Source organism: Ptychodera flava, chromosome 16 (assembly GCF_041260155.1).
Source record: "Ptychodera flava strain L36383 chromosome 16, AS_Pfla_20210202, whole genome shotgun sequence".
NCBI classification, from domain to species: domain Eukaryota; kingdom Metazoa; phylum Hemichordata; class Enteropneusta; family Ptychoderidae; genus Ptychodera; species Ptychodera flava.
Window position 1 is genome coordinate 25,047,681 of NC_091943.1, and position 20,795 is coordinate 25,068,475.

The 20,795-nt window shown below is 35.9% G+C and overlaps 1 protein-coding gene across 2 annotated transcripts in view; it reads right to left on the reverse strand.

The window, feature by feature from the left end:
- LOC139114401 (quinone oxidoreductase-like) overlaps nucleotides 1–20,795 on the reverse strand; it is a 40,796-nt gene that overhangs the window by 2,772 nt on the left and 17,229 nt on the right. The window contains exons 1-8 of one of the 2 annotated variants that reach the window (XM_070676119.1): nucleotides 17,606–17,747; nucleotides 15,380–15,512; nucleotides 11,776–11,928; nucleotides 5,993–6,156; nucleotides 4,570–4,621; nucleotides 3,403–3,552; nucleotides 930–1,031; nucleotides 567–662 (exon numbers count right to left, since the gene is read on the reverse strand). In XM_070676119.1, the coding sequence (XP_070532220.1) occupies nucleotides 567–662; nucleotides 930–1,031; nucleotides 3,403–3,552; nucleotides 4,570–4,621; nucleotides 5,993–6,156; nucleotides 11,776–11,928; nucleotides 15,380–15,469 (807 nt within the window). In that variant the 5' untranslated portion in view covers nucleotides 15,470–15,512; nucleotides 17,606–17,747. Of the gene's footprint in view, nucleotides 1–566; nucleotides 663–929; nucleotides 1,032–3,402; nucleotides 3,553–4,569; nucleotides 4,622–5,992; nucleotides 6,157–11,775; nucleotides 11,929–15,379; nucleotides 15,513–17,605; nucleotides 17,748–20,795 lie in introns of those variants that run through there. The other variant, XM_070676118.1, reaches the window with a different exon arrangement.

The following is a 20,795-nucleotide window of genomic DNA, read 5'->3' on the forward strand; positions in this document are numbered from 1 at the left end:
TGAGAGATATTGGTGGGAATTCTGATTTCTAAATTGCACTGGACATTGTTTTACATATTTTTGTAACTTCTATACATGTCTTTACATGAACATCATGACATTTCCACTGACATTTAATCTAAGTTGAATAAAACCACTTGCAAATGCCAACAATCACTGAATTCTATGCTGAACTGCCAAATTTAACCGATTTTCATGCAAAAATTCACATTTTCCCATTGAAAAATGTTGAAATTTGATTACTTCATGGTGAAAAAACACCCAACATGAGGTCCTGCCAGGACCATGAAAATAGGTGTGTTATTACAGATATGAAAAGATGCAATATTTAATCTACCGGTAAATTGTCAAGTTGAAATTGTAGCTATTATATGGATTCTTAAAAGTCTAGGCATATCATCCTTGCCATGGTATTTGAAGAAAATCAACCACATCCCGTTGAAATTCAGAAGTTTAAATTTGGAAGAAAAACCCCTCCAACATGTACATATAAATGTGTTAGCACATTTGATTGACGATAGATATTTTTTGGTCGAGAAACTGAAAGATAAAAGCATTATACTCACATCATCAATATTGGTTATCATTACACCAATGATACAGGTTTCTTTACCCATAGTCTTTCTGGCATCTATCTGTGTTGGAGCACGATTTCCAACCACCTACATGCATCAGAAATAGAATATCTTACAACTTTGCTTTCTTCCCGCCAAAATAACTTGAGTTCACAGTTCACACTTTAGCTACCATATTTCAAAATAACTTTAGCCACTTTATTTCAAAATGGACCGTTGGTCAAAAGGACTAAAAATGATGTCATTTGTGATCAGTACAATTAACAAAATAAAGGTTAGATATTTATGAATCTCTTGAATTTATGGACAAATGTTGTTGAAAGCAGCCTGGGCTATTATAAAGTGTTAACTTACCACCACTCTTCCATGACGAGCCAACAGATCAAGATCTTTGTCAAGGTTTACATTTGCCAACATTTCAATGATTAAATCCACTCCTTTGCCACTAGTGGCTTCCTGTAAAGAGAAGAAATAGAATAATGTCGGTATTCTTCTGTCAAAATTTCACAACTCTCCGAACATGTAATGTTCTGTGTGACTCAGGTTTCCACTGTAAAATCATGATGTCAGCTGTGGAAAAAACACCAATGGTCTAAACTCTTGTGAGATTTGCTACATCTGTGATAATTATTTATGCCAACCAAATTGAGTCATGCCAACCAAATTGAGTCGATGAGTACTGTAGGAGTACCTTTTGCACTTTGGCATTCAATGAAAGTGAGATCAGACAGTTTGTTACTATATTAAATGCAAAAAGTATTGGGCATACAATGATACAGTGACACTATCAAATTATTTCTAATAGCTGATTTAATCATTATTGTACATTTTGAATAAAATCTAAATGAATTTTTAGATAGTGGCACCAAAACCGCCACAGTAATTCCAATATATAAGTAAAGCAGCAACTACTGCCAGTATAACACTATCAATCACATGCGCGTCTGATCTGTTAATAAGTAATACCATCTATAATATAGGCTACCATGTCATTACTGCCTGAACTTGTACAACCTATCTACTGGTTCTTTTAACCTTTGAACTCCCATTTCACTGGAAACAGGTCCAGCTACCCCAGTTGCAGGAGTGTATTTGCACTTTATCATGGCGATCACTGATTGGTGAAAGGGTCAAGACGTTTTGAATGCGCCTTAGATAATTATGTTAATGAGTAACACGATGTTAACGGCTTCCACTGTACAAACTCTGCAAGACACAGTACAGTACATGCAGTACAGGCCAGATAACCAGAGCTGATGACATTTCTGATAGGAAGTCTCCAAAGCAAATAACTGTTTTGTGTGCCCCCAAGTTGCCAGAGGCTTTCCTCAGCAGCAGTTACTTGCAGGCCAAGCATTCACCATGTTCACCCCACGATCTTTACAACAGCCTACCTAGTGCAACAGTTTGCTGAAGTTTAGTCCTTAAAATTTATTCTATTGTGATATTTAATATGTCCACAGTCTTGGAGCAAGTCTAGTTAACTCTAAGTGCAGGCCAGTAAATCATATTCGTCAGAATTGCCACTTCTATTTTAGTCAATTCGGAAACATTTATTTTTTGAAATTGCGGCAAATATATACTACCGAATTGCAGATTTTAGGGCATTTTTGTTTTGAATATTTGAGTTTTTGTTTCTTCTAGTAGCTTATGAAAATTAATGCTCAGAATTTGTTACTTCAACACTGCCATTGCCTGTATACTATTATTTTGGACAGTTTGTAAAATCTGGACTCCAAGTCATCAGTAACAATGTAAGCAGTGGAAGATTTTGCCCTATGAAAAAAAAATTAATATCGCTTGCCTCCGTAGCTTTGACAAAAAATCTGAAGAACAATTATTTTCTCTGGCCCAAATGGATTGATCTCAAAAACATGAGTCTGAGCTGAAGGGAATACAAACAAAACAAGGCTGAAAGTACAGAACACTACTTTGAAGTGGTAGAGAAGATTCCAAAGAAAGATAAAAAGTACTCCACGACTTTCATTTTTGGTCATGACATTTTTTTGAACAAATTCCCAAAATTTAAACTGTAATTTTGTGAGTATGTGTAACAAAAAGATATGCAGCATATTTTGTGATATTGACATGAGTCCTGTATTAAAACTTGAACAGTGTGTGAAATTTGAATGCTTTATTAGTATTAGGAATGCAAGTTGAATGATGATACACAATGACATGCAGATGTTGACAGCAAATGATCTTCTGATTTCATCACTGACATCAACCTTCACCATCATGGTTTAGCCCAAACCTTTTGTTATCAACTGAGGTTGTGGATCTGGGAATGGGGGTGCATGAACTTGCTAAAAATTATAAGTACTCCTGCGAAATCTGACTATATCTGGATGCATTAAGGTTCAATGTGCTTTGAGGACAGATATTCAGACTCTCAAATTTTTACAATATTCTTGTGGTCAACTACTTGTACCGGGGGCTCATTTTGAAGTGTATGTAGCAAAAAAAATTTGCCAGCTTATTTTTGTGAAAATCGAAAATTTAATTGTATTCAATAGCGATAACACAGAGATGGAGGCCATTTTGAATTTAAAATATCCATAAATGTTTGGAAGCAGAGTCACTGTGCAAATTTTAACAATAGAGAAATGGATTTCCAGACATTTACAGATATTTGAAATTCATTTCTCTGGTACTAAAATTTGCATGGCGACCCCCGCTTTGTATTTTTGATTTTGAAAGAGAATGCTTTAAAATTTGCTTGAGGAAAGTCTGAGCAAAACTTGAAGTCTTTCATTTTCGAGGTGTGTCCTACCTTATCGGAGTAAAATTGTCATAAACAGCAAAGCTTTGAAGTTCAGTCCCTTACCATGATCTGTTTAGTGTAACCCTCTTCTCTGTGATTGAACACTTTCTCAGCACCATGCTTTGCTATCAGTTCCAATCCCTTCGGTGTGCCTGCAGTCCCCATCAAATTCAGGCCATATGCACTCCCTAGCTGCAGACATGCAATTCCAGTCTACAAATAAGATGGCATAAATTGGTGTCAAAAGTCAATGAGTATGTTTGCAAAATATGTAGAATACGTTGTTTGCACATCAGCTCAAACATTCATTTTTTATAACTTGTAAGTCAGGATTTCTCTGTAGGATTGTCTTGCCTTGTTATCTAATTGCGTTTTGGGTAATTTTGATGCTCAAAGCAGTAATGGCAGTACAGAATTTCACTTTCTCTCAACCTAGACAAAGAACACTGAGTTCAAGGAAAGCCATATTATGATTCAATACTATACAAGGGGCTTTTACTTCATTCACTGATTATGAATGGTAAAGAGAGTTGGGCTCAATGATCTTTAGTTGCACTGAATTTATATAGTCAAAGATTTAGGTACAGATTTGAAGGATCACTACTAAATCATAGATGTTTAACTTATGAGTTTGAGCTGACAAGCATTATGTTGTATGTTGTGTAAATTTCCACTGGAAAGTCATTTGCAATTTCTGTGTAACAATTAAACCTCAGTGCCAACAAACCTACCGTACAACACTAGAGTACAGGCCCCTGATGACAACATAGGAACCCATGCTTGATAAAGAGCCATGCCACTGTCATTAAGAATAAATTACGTGTGTATTTCAGTATGAAATACTGACGTGTATTTTAAAAATTATACATCTCATTGCTGTAACTTTGATAACTGCAACATGTGATGTCTTTTGATGTATTTTGCATTGTCATCATTCTATTTATAAGATGGAGTTTCTTGTCTGCTCCCAAAATCACACTGACATCCCCAGTGTACAAGTTGATGACTAAAGTGCCTAGCCTACATACAAGAAATATCAAAGTTAATACTGTTGATTGAAGTTCAGGATTCATTTGTCAACAATAACATTACATGTTGTACACTCTGTGTTGTGTTTGCAGGGTTGATAATCCTTTCAATAAACTTTATGCAGAAATAGATGTACCGGGACAAAAATGGTTAAAATATGACTAAAGTTATACAGCTATTTATTATCTGCCGAATACTCACAGCACCACTGGCTCCATGAATAAGAACTGTTTCACCAGCTCTAGCTTTACCTCTGAAAATAATGCAAAGACACCATAGTACATGTATATTATCAATAGGACTGTGTGACAACTCAAGCAACCGAATACGAACTGAAAATGCTCACGTGTTTCATCATATAGTGCAGTAATGTGTAAATTTGAACCTTTGTCCCATGTTTGCAACTTCATTGAAAGTGTAATGATCAATATGATGAACAATATTCACCACAGGTTAATTCTAAAGGTCATTAAGTATACAATAAGTAATTAAATGAAATGAAAACACTAAATTTCTGTGACTGCTATCATTGTGTCACCACTTTAAATAGCAAGTGTAATTGCCTTTGGTCAAGTTCTTCAAGCTATATACATGTATGCCAAACTGTGAAAGCTCATTAGATATGCAAATTATAAATTAGCTGACATGAAAATGCAAAATGACTTTCAATATTGGTATAACCTTGTGTAATTATCAGTGTACATAGTATGTTATGCCAACTTTGATCAAGTAAATCCAAGTATATATCCCTAATTAGGAAACTTCATTAAATATACAAATTAGCAATTGGTTGAAGTAAAAATATTAAATGACTTTCAATCATGTCGTATCATAGTATCTTTAATGTACATAGCAAGTTTCATCAATTTTGGTCATGAAAATTCAAATATATATCCCTAATTTCAAAAGTTCACATTAAATATGCAATTAGGAGTTGGATGAAGTAAAAATGCTAATGACTTTCAAGAATGTTGTATCATAATATCTTCAATATATGTAGCAAGTTTTGTCAACTTTGGTCAAGTAAATCCAGATATATATCGCTAATTAGGAAAGTTAATTAAATATGCAAATTAGGAATTGGCTGAAGTCAAAACGCTTAATGACTTTCAATAATGTTAAATCATAATATCTACTAAATACATACCAAGTTTCATCAATCTTGATCGAGTAAATTCAGATATACCGGTATATCCCTAATTAGGAAATTTCATTAAATATGCAAATTAGCAATTATTTTTCATGTCATCCATGTTAATAAATTTCACAGCTGATATATCTTGATGAGGTCAACATTTGTAGCAAATCTTATAAAATTGTGTGCATTCGTTCTCAATGGATATCCGTTTGTTTCTAATATCATTAATTATGCAAATGAGCAAAAAGTAAGCAAGCCACACCCACCAAAATTTAATAAGTTCTTGCCATTTGCAAACTGAATATATGTACCAGATTTGATTGTGATCTGATGAGCTATTTTTGAGATATCGAGCACACAGACAGACAGACAGACAGACAGACAGACATCGCTGTGACATTTGTGTGTGAACACGTGAGCTAAAAATAGGTTGGACCAAACCATTCACTTTTAAAAGATTAAAATCACTCCCTAGCACAAACCTACCTTTGGAAAAGACTTCTGTAAGCTGTGTAATAAGGAATTCCAACTGCTGCTCCTTGTTGAAATGTCATATTTTCTGGCAGTATGTCCACTTTGCTTTCTGCCGCTATGCCAAACTCTGCATATGAACCAGAGCTGATGTTTTTTGTATAGACTCTGTCTCCTGGCTGTAATAGACATTTTTAAACATAATTGTAGGGGGGGGGAAAATATTATATATATATATATATATATATATATATATATATATATATATATATATATATATATATATATTATATATATATATATATATATATATATATAATATATATATATATATATATATATGCAGTGTTGTCCTTAGAAGCCGGGTGCCGGGTAAATAACCCGGCTGTTTTGCATTTTTTCCCGGCTACTTTTAACGTCATTAAATTATTTTTATAGACCTGTAATTTCGGGATTGCACTGCAACTGGCAGCTGTTAGACGGCACACGTACGATTAGCAGTTTGGCGACCCCTTTCCCCGCATGGAACTGCACAAACATAAAACAGTTTCTAAATACCCGTTTGTGGCTTTTTGAGCCCGATCTTTTATTTGTTAAATAGTGTGATTGGCTAATAGACGCGCCTATGGTGTTGTCTTTGTTACGAGCAGTGTAATTGGTTTGATTAGTATGAAGGTAATCTTAGGCGCCATAAAGAAATGTGGCGTCGGCCACTGGCACCTTGCCGATGGAATATTTTTTCCCGAAGAAAGCCCGTTCGAAAGGTATACTTGATTCCAAAAATATATTTAGTTTATGTATGAAAAACTTCAATTTCGCTGAATTTGTGAGTAAAAAGCGCCGAAAAGATGTGATTTTGATCGACCATTCGAAGTTCATGAGACTGCAGCTAGTTTTCCGCCGCCGCGCTGGCTGCCAACGTCACGGTCACTACGAGTATGATCTTCTCAACAAGTCAAGTTATTCTCAGAGCAATACCGACGCATTTTCTAGATTTTTAAAAAAATGAGCTAGAACTGATTTTTTTAGAAGCAACTGTTTATTTGAATGGGTATTTTTTTCATTGATTATTTTTACGTACTAGAATCCACGGTCACAGGCATGTGTGTTGCCGACCGTTGCCGACCGGCGCACCATCGTCACGGCTCACGGCTTCACCGTGGCGGTGATCCCCTGTTGCTTAAGACAACAGGACAATATGTCGTGGATTCCGGCATGGGTTCAATTTCACTGCGCTTCTCCATGTTCTCCATGTTGGGTTGCCCGATAGTGTATTTCGATGGACCCTCTGAATCATTTTTTTACGGACTCGTGGAGCAAATTTGAAAAAAAATAGAGTTGTTTCCTTCCGACGCCATGCTGCATATCTGCTTTGATCAAATTTGGGGACAGCGAGACGCAATGATCACGCACGGTTGGCATTTAATTTGTTGCAACATTTCTGTCAATCACTCACTTTGTGTCATAAGTTTCAGAAACTATCGCTCGCCTGAAAATTAGCAACGTAGTAAGTTCATAGGCACAGCTGACATGGTAACGTGCCTCTGACTCGACGATGCCGATTTTTCAGACTACACTCAGAGAATCCGAAACTTTCCACACAAAATGAGTGATTGACAGAAATGTTGCAACAAATCTAATGTTAAGCAGGCACTCATCTCGTCTGGTTGTCGCCTAAGCTCAGTCGCGTAGAGTGCTTTCGCAAACATTTTACTATTATCGTTTGCGTATAGAAAACTCATAACAATGAAAAAACGCGTAGAGACTCAATGTAATATTATTACGCATTGGATCGACTCTCTACGCATTTTTTCATTGTCATGAGTTTTCTATATACGCATTTTTTTTCGTAAATGCGAACACTGTTACAGTGAATTATCTTACCGATGTTTTTCTTAACAAAAGCGAATGTGTTTTGATTAGAATAGAATGATTTTGATGGTTTTGGGGAAACTGCTATGTGGTAATGAAGAATGGGAAATGAGCAATGAAATGAGCAGACAGCGGGTGATTTAAGATTAAATGTTACATCTTCACTGCAAATAAAACCATAAGTGTGTCATAAATAATACAAACAAAACAAAATCATGTTTGTTTGTTTTGTTGTATGTGAGCCACGTCTAAGACACACAACAAAAGTACTATTCAGTCTCAGCTAAATGTCACCTCAGATGCCACCAGGGAACACCATTTCCACTCCAAAATTTCATTTTTCGCCTTGCAAGAGGGGGGACACCCCCCTCTCCCCCCCTCGTTCGCTACGCTCACTCGCCGCTCGGTCGCTACACTCCCTCGCAGTCCACCCGTCTACTTTCTTAAATTACCCGGCTACTTTTAAATATAAGGACAACACTGATATATATACAGTCAAACCTGTCATAGTGGTCACCCTTACAGAGCAGTCACCTCTCTATAGTGGTCACTTTGTGGCAGTCCCGTGGCATTTTACATGTTAAAGGCCCTCTACAGAACAGCCACCTCTCTTATGTGGTCAGTGGTCACATGGAATTGCTCCATTTTAGTACAAAACCTGTATATAATGGTCAATATATCTGACTCTCAATGACCTCTGTCAAAAAATGCTCAGACTAGAAAGCACGAAATAAGTCTACTTTTACTGATTTTACATCTGCATTACAAGCTTTCAGAAACTAAATAGCTGTTCTATGTGTTTAAACAGATTTATGTTATGGAATTTTATAATTGCTTTTATCTTTCCCTAAATCCATCACTTAGCGCACCACCTGCACAGAAAGTAATGCCACACCCACCCTCTGTAGAAAGGCCACCTCCATATAGTGGTCACTTTTTCTTGGTCCATTGAGTGACCACTATACACAGGTTTGACTGTATATATATATATATATATGGTAAAAATGATAACAAGTAGAACACAGGACTTAGGCGTTTTTATAAATATATATATATATATATATATATATATATTATATATATATATATATATATATATATATATATATATATATATATATATATAAAACACTTGAATGCAACTTCCCATTTGCATACACATTTAACATTATACATATCAAAAGTGTTTGCATGTACAGTGCTAGTGATGGCACCTGTAGTCACCATAAACCATTTTGCAATTGACACATCCCATAATGTTGCTTATTATTATTATTATTATTATTTATTTCTTAAAAAGCGCACTACACTTCGTCTCAGTGCTCTGTACACAAACAATGGAAAGAATGAAAATAAAGAAAATCAAAACATATCATTAAACACAGTAACATTCCTTAAAAAGATCAGTTTTCAACTGGCGCTTAAAGGATTGAACCGAACAGTTTAAAATAGCATTAGTAAACGCTTGTTCATTCCATAATATTGGAGCAGCAACTGAAAAAGCACAGAAACCATAGTTTACAGTAGTGTTCCTCGTATCACGCCGAATTAACAATAATTTATCACAGGAACGGAGAACACGTCGTTGAACCTGAATATCTATCAGTGACTTCAAATACTCTGGACATTTACCGGTTAGGATTTTGAAAGTGAGGAGAAGAATTTGCATGGATGGGACGTGTTGACTTGATGACTTACTTTCTGTTTGATGTGTACAAGAAGATCCCAGAGATTTTACTTTGTCTATGTGAAATCAATGGCATTGTAGGCATTATATTATATATATATATATATATATATATATATATATATATATATATATATATATATATATATATATATATATATTTTCTTATATACGGTACACATACATATGTGTGTGCGAGTGTGTGAATGTGATATACATATATATATATATATATATATATATATATATATATATATATATATATATTATATATATATATATATATATATATATATATATATATATATATATATATTATACATATAAATATATCTGTATACTTGGATGTATATTATACATCCATATATCCAAGTATACAGATGTCCTTGTGGGAAATTACAGTGCTTGATACCCAAAGCAGAGCATTACAAATAATTAAATAAATTACTTCAGGTACATAATAATATGCAGTATACTAATTACTATGCGCTTGAAGTAATTCACATTATCACTTCCGATGAGGATCAACAGTGCACGCAATGATCAATCAATGTTACATCTAAACTTCTGGAAGTTTAAAAAATACCGTCAAGGACACTATATGCTCACATTCGGTTTGAATTGGTCCATTCGAGAAATATTTAAACCAGGAAAAACAAGAATGACAAAAGCAAATAAGGTCTCCAACTTAGGTACTGGAGGTCATCTTTAGGAACATGCATATCAACTTCTATAGCAATGGGAGAAGCAGATGCTAAATATATAAGCAAATGTCAACAACAAAAAACAGAGAAGGCTTGACAAAAAGAAAGGTGGGAGTGGGCAAAAAATTGCACAAGGGATCTGGTAAAAAAGTAATGCTACATCATTGATCTTCTAAACCCTACCCTCTCCTGCATATCAAATGTTCCACCCCTTGGTATTACATAAGACCAAATGACAAGAAGTACATTTACAACCTTGGAGAATTTTAATTAATGCCATGAGTGTTATCATTCTAATGTAAACAGCACTTAAGTTAGTTACAGATAGTGAAATGCCTTCCACTGTGGGTGGTGATTACAACATCTGGAATTATCCTGGATCCAAATTTCTCATCAGTTTTTGTATGTCTTCATAGAAAAGTTGCAAAAATTGGTCCAAAATGAAAAAAAATCACCTCAGCTTTGTTTTCTGGATCAAATTTTCCTACAATTGGTATCAAATATGACAAAATTATGTTCACAGCCTTCAAAATTGTCTCACAACATATCCTGGGTTAGTATAGGTCATTTAAGGTCACAAACTGAGAAAAGTACCTAAAATATACAAGTTTTGGGGTTTCCCAACACTTTGAGCAGAAAATTTATCTAAAAACATCTTTCGGGACTTTATACCAAATTACAAAGCTATCAAACAAGGGACTTTATACCAAATTACAAAGCTATCAAACAAGTAATGTTGAGATAAAGTTTTCTTGACCAAAAATGACAATATTGTCTTAAAAATACAATTTTTTATATTTCAGGACAATTTCCACATATCTAACTATTGTCATCTCTGTACGTCTGTGTACGAAATATGAAAGCTGTCTGTCCAGGGGTTTTAAAAAGGAAACACTGTCTAAGATTTTTTGACCAAAAATGACAAAATTGCACAAAAATAGTAATTTTCCCAATTTTGTCATAATTTCAACAAATTAGAAGAGTAACACCCTTGCAAAGAGACAACCCAAATTTGAGAGCGATTGGGCCGGCGGTTTCAGAGAAGAAGAATTTTTACTGAAAATGAGAAAAATCACAAAAAAATTCAGCAAAAATACAAAATTAAGGATATCTTCACAATATTCATAAAACTGTATAAGGTTAATCTAAGGTACTTGCACACAAATTTTCAAAGCAATCAAAAAAGCGGTTCTTGAGTTATTATTCTTAACCATTTTCACATTTTGTAAGCTCCTTTGCATAATTTTGGCAATGCAGACTTCATTTGAACAAAATCCCATCTATAGCCCAGGATGCATCCACACACAAATACCAAGCTGAAACATGCAGCTGTTTGCGTGTTTTTGATGTTGACGGACATACTGTACGTACATACATACATACATACATACATACATACATACATACATACATACATACATACACACATACATACAGACGCCATCGACTTCAGCCTATACGATAAACTCACATTGGTAAAACCAAATGCGAGCTAAAAATATTTATGCTATAGTCTGAAAAAGAAACATCCTAACCTTGACCTTTGTGACCTTTGATCCAATTTTCTCCACAATACCTGAACCATCAGTTCCAGGTGTTAAGGGTAATGCCGGTAGGACAGTGCGGTTCCCCGAGCGGATATATGTTTCAACAGGATTGACACCAGCCGCCTTTATTTTGATTAATACCTAGAGGTCAAGTGTTAGAGTGACACATTTCACATCGGAGAAATTTCACATTGTACCTTCTTAACAAGTACAGTCACTTTAATAGAGAGTTTGTTGTAATTACACATAGGACTGATGGCAGTGTAGTGTGAGTATGTTTACAAATATATATGTACTAACACATGACCTATTTGCTTAAGTTGTGCATATCAAATGATTTTGCCGAAAAACTTAGGGAACAATGCCAAATTGAGCTAACTTCAAATATCAGATAATTTTCAAGAAGAGTAAATTAATGTTTTTACGTGAAGACCTCTCTCCAAACTACTAGTAACACAATCTTGCCTTGGCTCATTGTCTCTGGTAAAGTTATTGCAAAATTTAAGAAATCTTTGCATAGTTAATCCCACGAGTAGGTGTGCTGTTACAGTTGTAATCACCACACTTATGGTCAGGAACTTGTAAACATCACCAGGCCGAAGGCCGAGTGATGTTTACAAGTTCCTGACCATAAGTGTGGTGATTACAATTGTAACAGCTCACCTACGAGGTGCGATTAACGACTTATACCACGAAAAACAGGCCAATCTTCTCTAAAATATGAAAATTACTGTCAATAAATCGTCTACTTTTGATTTGAACACCCACAATGGAATGGGGCGACCCATTGTACATCGAAAGGTTCACAGAGGTCATTATGCACCTGACATGCGAGTTTGGGAGAATGGATATATCCAAGACAAGTAGGACAAGGGCTCTGGTCAACTGCAAATCTGCATTTGAATAAGGGCTACAGAGTGGTATAATGCACCTGTGTAGAAGGAAACTGTTTTAATCTGATTGGTTAAATAAAATTGCTTGCCTTATTCTATCTTATTGGCTATTGGCTAGCGAGAAGGAATTCAATCTGTACATGCATGTGATTGTAAATATGATTATGCATAGAAGTGCTGTTTGTCATTCAAAATGGCTGTGCTACATATTTGCGATGTCAAGTTATAATAAACATAGGGCCAAAGTCCCTGAAGCTACTATAGACATGGATACAAAATTAAGTATTTCCTGACTGTATGAAATTATCTCACTAAGGTCATCCTAGGGACATGTAAACCAAATATTAAAGCTGTCTGACCAGCGGTTTTGAAAAAACAAGCGACTAAACAGTTGACAGAGCTCTGCTGTGTTAATCTTTTGTGACACATGTATTGATGAAGAAGGTGGATATCTTTGATAGCTCATTTCAGAATGGCCTGACCAAAAATGGAAAAAAATTCCGTAAAAATACAGATTTGCATATTTCCTCAGACTATATTAGTCTATAATAGCAAATAAACCAGAGTTAATTACATTCTAATTAAAGTAAACAAGACTTGCTTAAATCAAGATTAAGTCATAAAAAACAGCATATCTGTCAGGTTATAAAGAATCTTGAGCTGGTTACCTTTATCAGTATTTTCATCCTATTAACCAAGCACATTTTAACTTTCAAATTAACATTGTAAGTAAGTTCTGTTGAATAAGTTGAGACTGTACGTACTCAGAGAAAGCACACTGAAGAGACAAATGTTTGAAACTTAAGAAGTTCAAGGTCATCAAAAGCATTACAAGGAATCATGTTACACTTTCATTGCACTGTTTACACAGATTGCATAATTGCTATAAATAGCACATGAGGAATCTTACAGCCAAGCTTTACCATCATAACCCTATCACTTTGACCACTCTTTTAATTGACCACTCTATTTTTTTCCTCAAAAAGTAATCTTATTTTATCCTTACCAAGTCAACCATAAATGGAAATTAGAACTTTCTCTATCTCTTTTTATTTGACCACCCTATCATGACAAACTATTATGAGCAATTTCTTTTAGATAACATAAATGGTGGTTCAGAATATCAAAGTTGGGATTCAGGAAAGTTGCCTTTACATGTTTGACACCAGCCGCCTTTATTTTGATTAATACCTAGAGGACAAGTGTTAGAGTGACACATTTCACATTGAGGAAATTTCACATTGTACCTTCTTAACAAGTAGAGTCACTTTAATAGAGAGTTACATATGTGTGTAATTACACATAGGTCTGATGGCAGTGTAGTGTAAGTATGTTTACAAATATATATGTACTAACACATGACCTTTTTGCATAAGTTGTGCCTTTCAAATATGATTTTGCCAAACAAACTTACGGAACAATGCCAAATTGAGCTAACTTCAAATATCAGATAATTTTCAAGAAGGCTTAGAGTAAATTAATGTTTTTATGTGAAGACCTCTCTCCAAACTACTAGTAACACAATCTTGCCTTGGCTCATTGTCTCTGGTAAAGTTATTGCAAAACCAACATAAATGGTGGTTCAGAATATCAAAGTTGGGATTCAGGAAAGTTGCCTTTACATGTTTTAATCCTCCAAGATGGTAAGCATTTCACTATGAACTGTCAAAAAAAGTTGAACTTTCTGATAATTCCACACTAAAATTATTTTGGGTCTGATGATTTCCTAATTAATTCAATTATTTAAAATCTAATTATTCTTTCTGGGTGAATTGATAGGGTTTATACAGTACAGGAATTACATACAATGTAAGTCAAATTTTGACCAAACATGACAAAAAAATTCCTTAAAAATACACATTTGCATATTTCATCACAATTTGAACAAATCTAAGTTGGGTTATCCCTAGGGACCTGTATACCAAATAACAAAGCTGTCTGACCAGCGGTTATGAAGAAGAAGATTTTTTACCAAAAACACCTTTTTTGGCATTATTTGCCTATTTTCAAGAATATCAAAAAATAAAAAAATAGTTTCTCAAAATCATATTTTTCATCTACACAACAACATCAAATCAGTAAGTACTGCAGTTCTCAAGATATTTGAGTGGACGGACGCCTCACAAACGGACATACATACATACATACATACATACATACATACATACAGACTGACGCCGGACGCCGGACGGATACCCATCCCGATAGCTTCTATAGACTATAGTCTATAGTAGCTAAAGATGCAACTTGTAGAACATACATCACTTATGCAAAATGTTTGATAGAATTCTGTGTTGTTTTTCTATAGAATTCTACAGAAAATGGGGCCAAAACTTTATAAACTTCTGCAAAACTTTTAGAGATAGGATATCTATAGAAAATCTATAAGCTATAGAACTCAATAGAATTCTATAGCATCTTTTTTGTAAGGGATCTATCATGTGTTGGCTCTACATGTATAGCTAAACCACTCTTATAGAACTTCATAGTCTATCTATACACTTTGCTGCCACCTGTCGGACCATGAGTACATAATACTGTGAACAAATGATACTATAACAGTAACTGTGAGAATAAGGGGCTGACTGGTATGGTTATGGTGAGAGGACAGTCAAATCAGTGTTCTTGGCTATATAGTCAAAGGCATATGCTTGACTTTTTTGACATTAAGTCTGCGAAAATTATTTTTGCTATCTTACCTCTTTGTTACCTGGTTCCGGTATCGGAACATCATTCTGCAGTTTCAACACCTCAGGGGATCCAAATTCAGCAACCCTTATAGCTCTCATGATTCTGCCTGCTGCACGAGTGACTGACTCGATACGTTGTGTTCTGTGAACAGAAGGAAACAAAACTTGAAGTTGAACCCTGCGATTGCATTATGGCGGGGGTTATTTTTTATTACCTACCTGACATAATCATGTGCACTCTCTTCAGTGGGCAAATGTACGAGTCAGTCGCTGTTAGAGCAGCCCTAATTACAATGATGTTCTGTACATTTCTGTTGAATATCAAATTCTACATGTTTATCACAATAATCAGCAACACTTCATAAAACTTCTCAACGTTAATGAATATTCATTATCAAAAAATACTCATGACAGTAAATAATTACATTGTCAGAAAAAAAATGTCGATGACATCAGATTAGTGGCAATTACAGAAGTTCCTGAGTTCATATGAGGTCAACAAAATTTACCACAGAGTGACTATATAGCTAATTATAATGGACAAAATCCTGAAATGGCCAAATGGTGAAATATTGAAACGAAGAAATAAAGAATTCATAAAATTAATAATTCATAAATTAATAAAGAAATAGAAATATCTAGAATGAAATAAATATCCGATAAACAGAAAAACAGACAGTCAATTCAGTGTATTTCTTGCGCCACTTGCTCCCCATTGTCCTGTTACTACAGCAACCATATGTGGGCACGGGTAGGGGTGAAATTAAAGGGTCAGGGAGGGCCGGTAGATTTTTCTAAATGACACTGCAAGTAAAATAGTAGTAAGAAAGACGTGACCCTCCCAAATTTTCATAAATAACAAACAGTGACCCTTCCCCTACATGTAACAGTCCATAGCAGTAATATTTAGAATCTTTATCTCGGATTTTATCCTTGAAATTGACCTAATTTGTATACAAATTGATCAATCAAAATTCTTTACATTATAAGTTTGTAGACATTAAGACCAAGTTGCTACAATGCAAATATCAAGGTTTTAAAGCCATGTCAATTTTGAGAAGACTTTTAAAGTATTTTTTTCATAATTTTCTATGACCTTTGACCTGCCCTATACCTCTGCAGCTAAGCTATGGCTATATTTTACCCTATACTCACTCCAAAATGGGTGGTGTCTATTGAACAATTAATGGCTGGTATGGGATGAAATAATGCACAACTAACTTTTGGGGTTGCCAGTGACCCTTGACCCTCATATCATCCTGTACCTCATAATTATTGTAGGCCAGCCAATAGAGCTAGAGGTCTGATTTTTGTGGACAGGGATGATTATGCAGGTAAAATTATCAGCCAAAATGTCACCTGACCAGGATGACCTTTGACCTCAATTTCACAAATATGACTAGAATTAGTAAACAGTAACTTCAGGAGCTACAGCCTTTATACTTGGTGGGATGAGGCACCAAATGGCTTCACATCTTGAACTTTATCATGTGTCAAATAAAATGTTATTGATGTTGACTGTGACATGCAGGGGAGGGCCACTTTTTTCTTGTTAAAACTTTTGCAGGGTCGCTATTTTATGTGCAGAGTAATTCTGAAAACTTTGAACATCCGCCCTCCCTCCAGGTGATTTCTGTCCATTTCCTTATTTCGGTATTTCGCCATTTCACTATTTCGCCGATAATTACAATTATATGACAAACAATGGTGACGTAGATCAATTTTGATAGATTCGAGACTGTATGTGAGCAATGAGGCTACAACATGCGCAATAAGGAGTGGTGAAAGTCCCATTTTCACACATATTTGTCATATTCAATATCTGCATGCGAAATATGGAGTTACAAGGACTTCAATCCAATTTACTTGGATTTAGCTATTTGATGGTGTTCAGTTTTGAACATGTTCTTTCATCTAAAATGTACCATACCACACTCTGTTAGAGTGTTAGTGTACGCTGAGTAATAAAGATTGATTGATTGATAATGATTGAACCCATTCTGGTTAGTGATATCGTGTCGGTGTGACCATTTGTATATGTACCTGTACGTGTTATGATAAACAAAATAATAATGCATGGAATGTCTTGTGAAGAAGTCTAGCCGTCTAATGACTGACCGAGGTGTAGTGTAGGTGTGACCAACTACATGTTGCTGTCGAACTTATGTTGATTCATACACGCGCGTTGTGCCGCACGAAAATGGTGAAACATTATATAAAGAGTTAGACTCTTACTTGCCGATATTCCTCAGATAAATAACGTTGCACCGGCTCGTCAAGTCAATCGCACTATCATGCAACTAGTGGTAGAAGCGAGCACACGGTAGCTGTAAGTGCTGCAGGTGCTAGTGTTTAATGAACTTTATAGTCAATGATCGAGTTTGGGTCAAAACATTTTTTAATGTGAGCGTATGGTGGCGCTGTTTTATGAACAGGCTCAGATATTGCAATTTCGCTGACGTAAAGAATCTTTCAAACATTCTCTTTCAAAATAACGAATAAAAAAATCAAAGGCCACCGCAAAAAATTGGTACTAGAAAAAAATTTCTATAGACAAGATTTACCGATATTTGAAATTAAAAAGGGGCCGCTATACATATGTTAACGCCATGACGAAACATACAGTGAAATCACTTAGGGACTGTGGTAAAATGTTCGATTTTCGAAAAGCTGGGACGGTGAAAATTTTTCGTGCTCCAATAGTTTTAAAATGAACTTCCGCAAGTGGTAGATCAGAAAATAATTGTTAAAGTTTGAGAGTCCGATTACCTGTCCCTGAGGCTCATTCTATCTTTTAACGAGTGCGGAATTTCATAAATATTTAACAAATAATCGCCGTCCAACAGTTTGTTGTGAAATGTTCAGCCTCAGGAATTAAGACTGCCAGGAGGATATCTGAGAATATATAGTTTAAAGAAATATACAAGTAACGCTTTGATTTGGCTCGAGCAGAAACAGGTATGGGGATTAGATTTAGCGGGATCGGGATGGACTTCGATGATCTCCTAGGATATATTTCTGAGAAAGGTCACAGTAACGTTGTCACTCACCTTGGCTCAAGCCAAAAGTAGCTATGGGCATATATGGGCATAATAGCCCTGCGTACAGGTCTGTGTGTTCCCGGCGTTATACGGCCTCCACCACAGCCCTGCAACGGTCTATGGAGATAACTGGGGTCTCTGCAGCGAGATTCAAAATGGCGATCTCCATGGGTGAACAACTTGTCGAGTACGGTATGTTTCAGAAAACGAGCGGTTTTGGACGTTACGAGAAGTTAATCGCATCTTTTCTGGGGTCGGTTAGGAGGTAAAGGTAGGCAGGGAAAGGATTTTGCCCCGATAGAGCAGAATTTCGGCCAAAAAGACCGTTTTTTCGTTACGGTCCTGATCCGGACCGTAGAGACCCCAGTTATCTCCATGGATCCGTTTGCAGGAAAACAGAGCAACGCGCTTCTGCTTGCGAAAATTTGAGATGTCTGTCGAAACCGAGTTGCATTTAACAATGACACGTACACAATTACGGTCGTTGCGGAATTTTACCGTTGCAAAATTCAATATGACCTTCCAAGACTTACACTAGTCACATTCAGGCCAACAAAATAAATTGTGCTGTTCCGATAACATGGTTTTCAAAAATAGGCTAGGTAGGTCGGCAGGGATTTTTTTCCAAAATATTTTTATTTTTAAATATGCATTTTTCAGGGGTGCAGGGCGGTCAAACACTGGCCACAACATTTCCAGAAAAATGTGTCATACATACAAAAGGAAAAAGAAATCAAAGACAAGCAAAAATCAAATGCCAAGTAACGAACGCGTGATGTTACGGGTTTTTTCTGTCTTTTTTTTTACTTCCGTGTTTATGTAGCCCTAAAAAGTTTACGGTCGGCAGGTAAAAAATAGGGTAGGTCGGGTTATCGGAACAGCACAGTTTTTTTGTTCGGCCTCACCACTGAAACATGTCTTCGTGTGCACGTCCTGTTGTTCCAGCAGGACGTAATGACATAAGAAGGCGAAGGATATGCCGAAGAGAACTAACTAAACTGTAAGCGGTTCAAACATAGTATTTTCTGTGTGTAATTAGGCGAGAGACGACATTTTCGCAAACACTAGTACTCGGTCTTCTGCTGACCTGTGATGTCAACGGTTGTCGAGCATTGCGTGTTTGCGATAAAACACTTGATCTTTCACTCAGGCTGTTGCTGTTCCAGTTGATCACATCCACTGTGATACATGTCAGCTTTTAAACCGAGAAATTCCTACGGGAAAATGGAAAAGTAAGACTAGGCTCTCTTTGGCGACTACAACAAACAAGCTTTGATAGTCATTCACATCCAAAGTCCTATACGGATCCGGATTATACTATACGGATTTACTCAAACTGAATCGAACACAATTTGGAAACTTTGGTATGTAAAGTCGTCCTGTTTATAATTTTGTATCGAGACAAAGTGGGTACACTTCACGGTTTTTTAAATTGCAAAATGCAGTAGACGACGCAGGTGAAAAAGACAAGGCATTGTCCGAATTTCGGCCAATGCTGCACACGAGATTTTGTTACAAAAGTACGTTGGTCCAGGATGTTATGCGCGCAAAGCGTCCTTACCGTACACTGCCAGCATAATATTGCCTTTCCCTTTGAAAAGCTGGCAAACAACCGAATCGATGTTCCTGTTTGTTTCAAAGTTGCCCTTTGAGTAAAGCTCAGAATTCGCCTTCCCACTTTTAGTAACTGCGATAATGCGCCCTTCGGAACTCGCTCGTGAACTCAGCTGACCCTTACGAGATGAGTAATTTGTGCAATTTTGTTGCGATCATTGTATTTGCCCCTTAATGATGCTTGTCTCCACCACGTATACATTGCACATGCCATGCTAGGCTTGCCTCACTGGTCTCTGAGAGTTTGCCAATAAGGTTAAAAATGAAAAGAGTTCGTTTGTCATCATCTCGTGCCTGAATCAGCCGATTTTTTTTTCGCGTTTGCATTGAAAAATTAAATATAAAAATCTGACGGTTCTCTAAGCTTTTCAGAACATGAAAATATTTTAACTGTATGTGGGATTACGATTATGCACACTGAACAGTTCTGAATGGTGAACTTAGATTCGCCATTATCGTCATCGTCATGTTCAGAATGAACACTGCATTCGAACAGTAATTCTGTTGTCTTCCATGTAAGTTGCATCTTGTGAATTCAAAAAATTACCAACAAAAGTTTAAAATATTTTATCTCACCAGTTTTACAAGTGACGTTCGATGAAACTTTTTTTCCTTGCCTAGATAGGGAAATATTAAGGTAATTTTAACACACTTGGAGACGAAGTATCTAACCTACATGTATATATAGAGGTAAGCTATTTTGTACGAATCGTCAAACGTATGCAGGGTTGTGCTAGACGCAGGACCAGGCAATTATAAAGTCTAAACTT